The 12,376-nt window shown below is 42.4% G+C and overlaps 1 protein-coding gene across 1 annotated transcript in view; it reads right to left on the minus strand.

Annotated features, from left to right (window-relative positions):
• Window positions 1-2,084: 2,084 nt before the first annotated feature.
• Window positions 2,085-12,376, minus strand: part of SLC9A9 (solute carrier family 9 member A9) — a 586,998-nt gene continuing 576,706 nt past the window's right edge. The window contains exons 15-16 of the mRNA XM_005546010.4: window positions 5,420-5,525; window positions 2,085-3,808 (exon numbers count right to left, since the gene is read on the minus strand). Coding sequence (XP_005546067.2) covers window positions 3,584-3,808; window positions 5,420-5,525 — 331 coding nt within the window. The 3' untranslated portion in view covers window positions 2,085-3,583. The remainder of the gene's footprint in view (window positions 3,809-5,419; window positions 5,526-12,376) is intronic.

Genomic DNA, 12,376 nt, shown 5'->3' on the forward strand with positions numbered 1-12,376 from the left:
TAGAAATTCATGGGACTGTTTCTGTACCTCGTATTAGGTTTTTTTTTTTTTTTTGATTTTGTTGCTTATTTCTGGGTCAATACTACACTGTTCTAGTTATTAGAGCTTTATCATCTAGTTTGTTATCTAATAAGAAATCATTCATTTTTTTAGCTGTCTTCTAGATGTTTGATGGATGGGACTGAGTAATTTGTCTGAATTTCATGACTTTTTATATAGTTTGCATCTGTGTATGTTAGATGATATAAATAAACCCAGAAGCTATCGGTGCTGCCCTTTGTATTTTCAGGGTCTCCAAAAGTTTATGACAAAAATAACAGCTTTTCAGGTTTTCACTCCTTTAATAGCATAGTACTTGGAATGAGTTATTTCATAGGAATCTTATGTATTCAGCACCAAATTAAATAATGCACATGTGAATACAAAGCTCAAAAGGTATAAAAGAGAAAAGTCAGGTCCCCTAGTTCTTAAAAGGCAATGATACTACCAGGTTCTTATTTAGCCTGCCAGAATGGTCGCACATTATTCATCCCGTTCTGCAACTTGGTGTTTTCATTTAACAATAATGTCTTGGAAATCATTCCATATCAGCACATATGCTGTTTTGTAAAATGGCTGTGCTATGATTTACTTAACCTGATGGCAATTCAGTTGTTTTAGTAGATACCTTTCATATATAAACTTTCTGGCACATCTAGAATATAAGTTCTGCACATGAAATTGTCGGGTCAAAGGGTATTTAAAATTTCAGCTTGGATTTACATTAAATTGCCCTCTAAAAAATTCCTTGAAATGTCATGAATGAAGACCCTGATGTCACTTGCTACCAGGCTTCAGACTTGCTCAGACATGCCCAAGCACCACAGGGAACATCATAGAGGCTGTAGCTGGGAGCCTGGTAGAGGAAGTGAGTGGAAGTATGTATGCATGTACCCGTGAATGTGTGTATGATGTACATGATAGGAAGTTAAGGGGAGACCTGTAAGTCAATGAATTACAGTCCTGCTTAAAGCTCTAGTAATCAGCAGAAGAATTAGTGGTTTGCATAAGGCTCTTTTGCCTTTATTATTCATTAAAACTGGCAGTAAATAATAGGTTTGAATTTCACAGTCCTGATGCTAATCAAAGCACAGACCTTTCCTTAACATCATAAATTATTATCCTTACAATAGCAGCATAAAGGGAATTTGGTTTTATGAATTGCTAACTGGGACACTAGCCTCTGTTTGGGTCTTGGACTGATACAGAGGGAAGAAGGCTGGCAATCACATCACGAAACTGGAACACTGTCTTACAGGTTGGGTGGGGCAGAGTTTACTCAATCTTATATCGTACCTACCTGAAGTCGGCTGGGATACCTGAACCAGCCCAGATTAAATAGCCCTTCATTGTTCATGTTAGCAACAGCTCATGATGTTCAGAGGGAAAGAGATTTTTACTTCTAAGTAGGAAGAGGGCTTTGCCTGTGGGGCAGGAGGCTATTTTTGCTACACCATCTTAGCAAGTTGGTGCTGGTTTTAGATTGTGTACCCTCCCCTCCCCACTTGATCTCATTTCCATCTGGTATGTCATATTTCTCTGCCTTCTCTCCACTCCTGCCCCCTACTAATGTTTGCCTTTTTTGGGTGGATCTTTTCTTTCCTTGGTGTCTTTCTCCACACAAAGAGAAAGAAAACGCCAAGTTTGCCTCTCTCCCTTTTAGCATAATAGGGACAGAAAAAAAGATGAACCTTTTATCTTTTTGCCTTTCTTTTCTTTCTCCTCTAGTAACTCCTTCCCTTATTTTTGTAGCTTTTGTGAACCCTGGTCATCCCTAGTGAGAAAGGTGGTGTCTGTGCCCCTCTGCTTGACTCAGGTTTCCCTTCTCTGGGATGCCTCCCCAGCCCATCCCTGCTCTCTTCATTCCTTCAGTGACTTGTCCTGCTATCCCCTTGGCTGTTTTTGACCCAGAGGATCCCTGCATCTCCCATACATTAGCTTTCAGTGCCCACTTCAGCCAGCACTCTGAGTATAAGAGCTTAGAACCACCAAGTCACCTGGAAAGAGAAAATGACTTTAAATAAAACATTAGCCAAACACGATCATACTTTATAACAAAAATTTATTAGGATTAAGTCAAATTAGAAAACTTCATGTTCCATCACTTATCATATTTACCTGAAATGACAAAATTATACTTAGCTTGAGTATAAAACAACTTGTGCCCCAGAGATTCTGTTTGGAAAGCAAAACAACAACAACAACAACAACAAAAAAAACCCTGATGCACATAGCAGTGTGCCTGATACCACCACAGTGAATGTTTAAGGCCTAACAGTGGTCAGCAAAGCATACATTACTTTTAAGCTTTGGGTCCAAGGAAGATGTCATTCCCTACCTCCTTCAAAAGCAGACTCATTATAGCCTGGGCACCTAGGCCTGGAGTCTATTTTTTGGAGTGTAATATGAACATCTGGATTTCAAGAGGCGCTAGACTTGAGGTATCTTTATGGCTTAAAAGGCACAGGTCATGCAGCTGAATTAAAAGCTATCTTGTTGGTCTCTGGAATGTAGGCCATGAGCCATGCCTTGTAAGGGGGAGTCCTAAAGGCCTGTCTTTGGCTCCTCAGTGTAACCCACACATCATTGGCTCCGTTCCTGTCGTCCTGCTCTTGCACTGCTCATCAGCTGTGAATGCTGGAATTGGAGGACAGGTTGGGGCTCCTGCACAGTCTGCTGCCAGGTGGAGAGCAACATGGGCTGCAGAATCCTACCTTCCAGCATACGGAGACAGGGGGACCTGCTGCACAGCCAAGAAGTGACTCACATGCAGGCAAGGACGGGAAGCCTTGTTCTTCAGGCACAATGTGGTATGGGGAGAAGAAACCTGCTTTTCTTGGAATGGTCCTACCAAGCTTGAAAGTGGTGCTGCATTTAGTGCAGAGCACACCCGGCCATAGGCAACCCCTTTGAGCGATGGGAGAAGTAGCATAGGAAGGATGCCAACAAGAACAATAGGTTCTTCAACTCAGCATGGACTCTGGGAAGCCATCAGCAGTGGGTACGGAACACTTCTCTGGGCTCTGCCCTGGGGTCACTGAGAGCAAATGGGAGTCAAGTCCTCAAAATAAGAAACTTATCACTTACTAAATAGCTGTACATTCCCTTCAGCTTAGGAGCCAAATGTTTACTCTCAGAAGCTTTCTTTTCTTATTTTTAAACTCTCCCTAGTGGAGGGAATAAAATCCAGAATAGAAGTGAAGGGCCTGGAGAGCTGCATACGCAGCAGAAATGCCCTGAAGACCCAGCACAGCTGTCCCAGCCTCCAGCAGCTAGACTCCTGATACCCCCATCCCCACCCCAGTCAATCCAGTAATCAAAATGGCTGCTGTCAAAAAACTAAATTCATTTGCATAATAGAGAGGGATAATAAATTCTCATTTCTTCAGGCACCAGAGGATCCATGTGACAAGGCTTTGATTCTCTCCAATTTATGCTCTTAATACATTTTCCAGCCTCTCCCCTATACTGCCTCATCAGCTTGGCTTGTATTCCTCAGTGAGCCTTGCATTACTTGTGATTACATCTGTACTCTTCGTGCCAATTAATTCAACTGGGATTGACCCGAAGTTTGCTCAAGCTTGAGTTCATAGCCTCCCAGGCCGAGGTCTCCCTCATAAATGTTTTCCTTGCCTGGCGTCTGGGGTGAAGCTTTCTGGTCCAGACCTAGCCTTGCAGGAGGACTGCAGGGTGAGGAGGCTTGCTCCTGGTAATGTATGGCTAGTTCATCCTGGTTTACAATGCATTCCACATCATCTTTTAGCTGTTCCTGGTTGGGAAAAGAGAGAGAGGTGTCACTTCATGATGAAGGCAGAAAACAATAGCAGTCCTACAATGTGTGTGTGTTTTTTTTTTTTTTTTTAAATAGAATGCATGTTTTTCTTTCTGTAACTGCCCTGTCTGGCTTTGGCCTACGTTTCTGCTGCAGGCATGGTACAGCCTTTCCCTGAGTCACCATTGAATATCTCATGCTGTACAGCCATAAGGGGTCTCTAAGCTTGAGGTAAGAGGTGTTGAAGAGCATGCTACTTACATCCCTCCTTGGGTTAAGGATGTTTCCACCACTGGTATTAACTAGGGTTGACAGGAATTAGGAGTTAGCATAATCCTGTGATCTCAGAATAGGGGAAGATTCTCATGTTGGTTTTGTAACATTCCTATCAAAAAATCCTCGAAACACAGTTATTGCTATTTTTTTTGTTTTTTTGAGACAGTGTCTCACTCTGTCATCCAGGCTGGAGTGCAGTGTTGCGATCTCAGCTTACTTCAACCTTTGTCTCTGGGGTTTGAGTGATTCCCCGGCTTCAGCCTCATGAGTAGCTGGGATTACAGGTGTGTGCCACCACATCTGGCTCATTTTTGTATTTTTAGTAGAGACGGAGTTTTGCCATGTTGGCCTGGCTGATCTTGAACTCCTGACTGCAAGTGGTCCATCCACTTTGGTCTCCCAAAGTGCTGGGATTACAGGCGTGAGCCACCATACCTGGCCTCCTGTTACATTTTACCTTAAAAGTGTGTCTTCTCAGCATATTTCTTGGGATTAGTATCACAAGTCTAGAAATGGCTGGAAGTCACCATAGTGGATAATGCTAGAAGCTAACTGGATCTGATAATAATAATTTTTCCCATACAGAGGTTCCCTTGAAAGAATTAAGATCCCAATTCTTCTTCTATTGGCTTTGGGAAGGCCATACTAAACTACTTGTAGGATGGGCCCTCGCTGGGGGATTTTAGGGCAGTGGTTTCCAACTTTAGCCTGTCCCAGGATCACGTGGAGGGCTTGTTAAAATACAGATCATTGTTCAAGCTCAGAGTTTCTGAGGCGGGGCCTGAGAGTGTGCATTTCTAGCAAGTTCCCAAGTGAGGCTGCTGGTTTGGAGACTACTGTTTGAGAACCACTGCCTCAGGCTTCTGTGCCCTGAACACACCTGAGATGAGTTTTTGTTTGTGTACAGGGGTAGCCAGCTGGACACTTCTAAGGGCGCTTGCAACCCTAAGACTGTGCACTTCTCTAATTCCCTGACCTCTGATTTGTTGGTAATGGTTCTAAGTGCCTCTCAGCATTTTTCATTCCACTCCCTTGAGTCATAAAGCACAGGCCTAATATTCAAAACCTCAAAACACAGCAGTTTGTGAGGATGCTTCTTTTACATTTTCTAAGGTCATTTTATGGTTAAAAATATTGGTAACAATAAAAAAGAATAAGCCAACATCAGCAACAATTGATAAGAGAAATGCTTCCTGGCGCAGTGAATTTTTAAAAAATGCTTCCTCCTCAATCCTGCAAGTAGCAGGCTTTTTGAGGTTCCTGGGCTCATCGATATTCACCAAGTCTGTCCCACAAGGGCTACCTCACCCCAGAGGCCTGAGATTTACTTACCCCATAGGCTTGAGGACTGGTAAGCAGCCTGGAAATTGGACCACACCATTCAGGTAATGTTGTAGTCAGCGGGGGACCAGAGTGGGTTAAAATTGGTTTCAGATATCTGGGAGGGCTGTTAAGGAATACTTGTCAAAAGGGAGTTAGGATTTAGGAATCTCACACAGCACAAACCTTTGTATGCTGAGACAGCTACATTTGCCTTTAAATCCCCTACTCCCTCACTTAGGAAGCAATTTGCCCTGCAAAAATTGCTGTTTATCATCTTTGCTACACATACTTTTCCAGCCTTCCTGATAGCCTTTAATCATGAAGAAATGGTGAATGGTCCATGCTGCATTAGAAGTATAAATGTGCTCTTCTCATCCTATCCCCGACTCAATGTCTCATCTGCTTAGAGAATGCATTCTTAAGAATTACCTTGAACGATAACATAAAAGATTGTCTTTTCTTAAAATTGCACACACACATAGCTTAAACTGCCAGTAAGTTTTACAAAGATGCAAGATGTATTTTACAAAATGTTCAGTTATTTTAGAGCTAGGTAGTGAACATAGATTGTTTTCCAAAATACTTAATTTTCACTATTCAACAGTCACTTTATACTTCATACATCAATGGATTTCTATACAAAATTATGTAAATAAGTTGGTGCTGGGTTTATTCTATCGTCTAGCACCTGTCTTTCTCATCTCTTCATTCCAAAGTGCTCTAACAAGTTAGGAGAAAAACTTGTTCAGCTAAAGCCATTGTTTCCCTCCAGTCTATCAATAATGAAATCCCCAAAGCTGCCTCAGGTTGCCTTGAGTTTTTTTGCTCAAAGGAAAGCAGTGGAATTATTTCACCATTCCATCAGAAATGCCTTTTAAGCTTTATATTACTTCCTCTGCTGGAGAATATTTCACTTCATCAGCTTTCCAAAAAGCTATGGTAAATAGGGAAACGGAAAGAATGGAGAGCAGTGATCACTGGTTGGATCGTGAAGATTGCAGCTGCGCTCAGGCACTCAGGGCATGAGAAGATCTTGGAGATGCCTCTAGTGGAGTCCATCCATAGCTGGATAATTCACATGCCATTCTCATGATGCCCTGAGCATGTGGGCATAGAGGGAAGATGCAGCCCAGTGGAGGCCAAAGAGTCTGGTACTTCTGGCTTGATGCATTTGTCACCAAAGCAGGCCATGCACCTGAATGAAGCCTTGTTATGATGCAGGGAGAGTGACTGGGAAGATGTTAGGAGGGCCCGCCATTCCAACTGCAAATAGAAAAGTTGATCCCTCCTTTCAGATGGGCAGCTGTTGTGCCCAGTTAGGCGAAGATATTAAAGTTCAGAGCCTGGTATTGGGTGTAGTATCTTGTAAATATATCTACAAATCTGAAAAACTCTTGATGTTCTTTTAATTTTCATTAGTGTTATTTCCTTCATTTTAGGTATGCAGGAATTAAGGCCTAAGGATACAATTTTAAATAATCCAAAGGCTCCCTCTGCTATTTGAATCCTCCAGTGTCACCCCTAGAAGACAATTCTCAGGGCAGGGTCATGGTTTGCAACCAGCTGGGTTTTTCTGGAGAGCAAAGCACAAGATCTCACCCCTGCTGGGCAGCTGCAGACTCAGGCTGGGGTATGTGGTCTTTCTGGGGTTTACAGTATGTGTGGGTCAATAAAAATGTCTTTATGGAGGCGAGGTGGACAAGATATATGTACAACTGGAGTACAAATTTAAAAAATCCAGCCCATTTTCTTTCCAGGTGGAAAGATGGAAAAGTGACAGCCAGTAAGCAACATTTTTAGTGATGTCATGTTAAAAGAAAAGAAAAAGTTTATCAAGGCTCTGAGCTTGAAAGAGGCCTGAGCAACTTCTACTGAGAGGCTCAGCACACTGCAAAAGCCAAAATAATGTTACAAAAGTAAAATATAAGTTTAGGATTGTGTAGTGAACACCCTTAAAAAATCCTGATGAGGTTATCTCTTTAAATCTATGCCTAGTAGTGCTCCTTTATTTATGGTTTCACTTTTCATGGTTTTAGTTACCCATGGTCAACCACAGTCCAAAAAAATTAAATGGAAAATCCAGAAATAATTCACAAGTTTTAAATTGTGCGCCATTCTGAGTTGAGTGATATCTCACACTGTCTATTCCACCCCACATGGGACATGAATCATCCCTTTGTCCAGCGTACCCATACCGTCTACACTACCTGCCTGCTAGTCACTTAGTAGCCACTGTGGTTATCAGATTGAAAAAGCATAGTGTATACAGAGCTTAGCATATGTGAGGTTTCAGGCATCCAGGGGGGTCTGGGAACATATCCCTGGCAGATAAGGGGGTACTACTATACAATGCTATTAGAGTAAATGCTTAAAGGCTAAATGTGTAGCTTTTAGTTACTATGAGGACTAAACCAAACAGGATCACTTGGCTCCCTCTGTGCAGGCTCTGGGATTTTGACTCATACCCAGGCATAAATGCCAGCCCTGCCACTTTACTGACCATGTGGCCTACTTATTTATCCTCTGAGCCTCAGGCTTTGTTGTGAATAGTGACTGAAATAGCATATGTAGAAATGGTTTTAAACCTTGATATGCTATAAAAATGCTACTTACTTAAAAAAACTGAGTAATGTTTTCCAGAGAAACTGGTGTCTCATTGTTCGATAATGATGGGAAAATGATACTGAAGGTAGAGATAAGAGCTTTGTGCTCCAGTCAGTTGGTGTGGCACCCAGATTCATGGACTACTAAGTGGATGGAAAATTTAAGGTGGTTCAATCCCCCTAAACAGCTATTTTTGTTAAAATTTATTGTACAGGGGGCTAGCATGAGGTGGTGAGAGGTGGGTAGAATTATTTGATGTAAGACTCTCCTGGGAATTTTGTGGCATCATTTTGCCTGTCCTGGTATCTCAGTAGCTGTGAGTCAAAGGAGGCATACCCTCTGTGGCCGTGAACGGGATACACAGGGCGCCGTCTGCAGCCACAGAAAATGTGGAGCAGAGTCTGTTCTCCAGCATCTTGGTTTGCCCAGTGCTTGCTATATATTATGTGCTCAATGGATGTTTGGATTTAGGATATAGGAAAATATTCAGGGGTGTATGAGGGATGGAAGTAGATTCGGAGGAACAGTGCCAGAGAAGAATGAAGGGGAAGATTACAGCCAACAAATGAGTTTTATGAGTGCTAGAAACCTAAGAAAGGTGAAATCAGAGTTGGACTACTTGGGTCTGAGTTATCAGACAAAAGGGACCTTAGGAAGAGTGGTAGTGGCATAAAATAAGGTGATTTAAAAATCTGTTTTCTTTCACTCACTCATTCATTTGTTCCATCATACACTCACAGGTTTTGTTTCATGTGCCAAGCTAGTGAGGAACAGAGACAAGGCACCCATACAAGGAAAGGAACCATTACATTACAGAATGGAAAATTCCCTTTTCTCCGAACTGTGGTCTCCTGAAGGCTGTCCCTTTCACCTGGATAGTGTGGCACTTCTTAGATACTTAAGAAATAGTAGTTGAATTAATGAAGGCAACAGGCTCAGAGAGGGTAAATAAATTGTTCAATGGAAACTGCTGATTAGTTTATAGCAGAGCTGGGCCTGAATTCAGGGACTCTTCTACCACACTGAGCTATCCTCCTTCTGTTACGACACTGAGTAACGGAACTTGCCTAATTGGATAGCCAATTTGGAATTGGGGACATCCTGACTTCTTCATTGCTGAGCAATGTCTGGAAAGTGGCTGGATCTCCAGGGTTACCTGAATTATTAAGAGGTAAGAAAACTCTTCTGATCTATTAAAAAACCCCAAACTGCAGATTTCGCAAAATGTGTTATTTTTGTCATCAGCTTCCAGAATGGGGAGGGAGGTTTCCCATTGGGAATTTTTAATATGACTAGTTTTGCTTCTCTAATAAGCCAGAAATGCATTGAGACAAAAAATGTTCAGCTCTGGGGGAAAAACAATGACTTTTCTCATCTTTAAAGGGCATAAGTTTGAGAATAGCAGTATGGTTCAGGAGGTGTAAGTAAAAGCTGGAACTCTACCCAGAATTTAACTTGTGTGAAATAGGAAAGACAGTTAGCAAGTGCATTTTCTCCTTTGGTCTGGGCTATCAGCAGGTCCAGAGTTAAATTTGGTGTTTAACTGAGTAACATCCAAAACACCTGGCGACATTGATTTATCTTTTGTTGTTGTTTGCTTTAAATCCTCATGTTTTGTTCATTGTATATTGCTGAAACCAATGGGCGCACAGCTTGCTTAAACCTATGGCTTGTATGGTGTGGCTTTGCATAGATTGGTGAGAAGCAAAAACCCCAAAGATTCAGCTCCACAAATGAGCACCTGGCCCTTTGAAGGACTAAGTCCCATTGCACCTATGTGGACTGAATGTCTGCATCCCCCCACCCTCTAACATAGCTAGGGTTATGTCGAAGCCCTAGCCCTAAGGTGTGATATTTGGAGATGGGGCCTTTGGGAGCTAATCAGGATGGGGCCCTTATGATGGAATTAATACCCGTATAAGAAGGGATGCCGGGGAGTTTGTTCTCTCTCTCCCTCTTCCCACCTTCCACAAAGAGGTCATGTGAGACCACAGCAAGAAGGCAGCCATCACCAAGACCTGACCACTCTATTCTTCCAGCCTCCAAAACTGAGAAAATTTCTGTTGTTTAAACCACCCAATCTATGGTATTTTGTTATGGCAGCCCAAGTAGACTAAGACATCACTTTTCTTGGGCCCTCTTTAAAAATCTTTACTTTTAGAACCCTGTGGAGCTGTGTTCTATTTTTCTCTGAACTTGCCTCATCATGAAAATCATCTAGAACATTTGTTAAAAATTCAGATTTTAAAGACCTCTTTTGGAGATTCTGATTCAGCAGATCAGGGAAGTAAACTAAGACAGTGAATTTTCAGCAAGCATCCCACGCGACTGATCAGGTGAGTTTGGAACACAGTGGTCTCTCTGGAGTATTACCTTCCACATAAGATTCAAATCTTAAATAGTAGACTATGTTCTTTTTGTCTCCCTATGTCCATAAGCCATCATTTTCAGGGTGAGGACAGGTATAAGGCAAGCCATAATCCCATTTGTCTCTGAACCCAGACCTATATAATAGTCTCTGCTAGTTGTTGCATCTTGTCTGAGGGCTGGGATAGATACTTGACTCAACAAAATGAATACTCAATGTTATACTTGGGAGTAGATTAACAAATGATCACATCTCAGCTTGTGGAAGAAGACTTTGTGCCTATTGGGAGCATTTGCAAGTGTTTATAGACTTGATAAATGGTCTTGTTATAAGGATAAAATACTTGTCAGCACACAGCTGTGTAAAGAAGGAAAGCACATTCATCTCCATATAGAATTTTCAGGAATACTCTACCCTATGCCCTTTCATTTATATAGCATTTCCATATGTCTTATTTTCTCTTTACACTTGTAGGTATACAGTCCCATTTTACAGATCAGGAAATGTGTAAACAGACGGCTTTTCTATTCCCTTCTATTCTTACCTCCATTTCTAAAGTGCTTTTTAGCTTCTAATGCCAGCTTGCTACCAGAGATGGTCAGGGATCAGTGCCCGGTGGGTGAGAAGGATAAGCGCATCCTGGAGTGGACACCAATCTTGCTTTCCAAGTCTGTACATTCCTGCACAGTAACCAGGTCCCACTTGCTGTGCCTCCACACTGTTGTTTACACAGCACCCAGGAACAGAGGACACCTGAAATTGTCCACATCCCATTGCTCTTTGATTCCAGTATACAAATTGCACCCCTTCCGTTTTGTTTCTCAGGAAATGTGGCCCAACAAATTGTACTCTCTATCGTCTTTTTGCATATGTCAGATTCTGTAATTGGACATTCACTATCTTGCTTTCTTGGCTAAGGATGTGAGGAGCTATTCTGGTGTTCAGGGGTCAGGTCAGGAAGGCTTTAAGAGTCCAACCAAAGAGCCTTAAGCTCTTCTGTGCTTGGAGAGAGAATTCAGAGAGGAATTCCAGTTCTGCTCTGAGTGCTTGTAGAGAGAATCTGGCTGGGGGTAGAATTCTGTCTTTGCTGCAGCAGCTCTATTTCAAGAAAAAGTTATCAAGATGGCACCTTGTCTTCCATTATCCATTAAGTTCTGGGTTAAAAACAAGGAAAAGGCAGAGACACTAGTTTGTTCACATAAATATGTGAACATGTGCTCCTTTGGCTGATAATTGTTACCTTTGTCATTTTAAAGGAAATTGCTCTAGACAACTGCAGGGGCAGAAAGGAAGCAACCAATGCTGCAATGAACACTGATGGGTGCAGACGGCTGCCTGGAGTAACTGTGATGTGACCCCCTGCAGCCTGGGCTGGGCTTTATTACTCCTATGCCATTTGGAGAATGGCTGTCTCTTCAAGGCCAGGCTGGTGTGTCCCTTCCTCCCAGAAGCCTCTTTGGACCTCCCATGCTAAATAAACTGTTTCAGTGCCACACTGGTTCCAAAGCAACATATATATATATATACCTATCTGACAGCATTGATCACATTGTCTTGAAACTAATTGTTTACCTCTCCATCTACTCTTTTTTTTTTTTTTTGAGATAGAGTCTTGCTCTGTCGCCCAGGCTGGAGTGCAGTGGTGCAATCTCGGCTCACTGCAAGCTCCGCCTCCCGGGTTCACACCATTCTCCTGTCTCAGCCTCCCGAGTAGCTGGGACTACAGGCGACTGCCACAACACCCAGCTAATTTTTTGTATTTTTGAGTAGAGATGGGGTTTCACTGTGTTAGCCAGGATGGTCTCGATCTGCTGACCTCGTGATCTGCCCGTCTCGGCCTCCCAAAGTGCTGGGATTACAGGCGTGAGCCACCGTGCCCGGCCCCATCTACTCTTTAGATTGAGCTCCTTGAGGGCAAGAATGTGATTATATTTTTTAAAAAAATTTTTATTGTAAAATGAAACAGGGAGGCAGGGCATGGTGGCTCATTCCTG

This window comes from Macaca fascicularis, chromosome 2 (assembly GCF_037993035.2).
Source record: "Macaca fascicularis isolate 582-1 chromosome 2, T2T-MFA8v1.1".
Classification (NCBI taxonomy): Eukaryota; Metazoa; Chordata; class Mammalia; order Primates; family Cercopithecidae; genus Macaca; species Macaca fascicularis.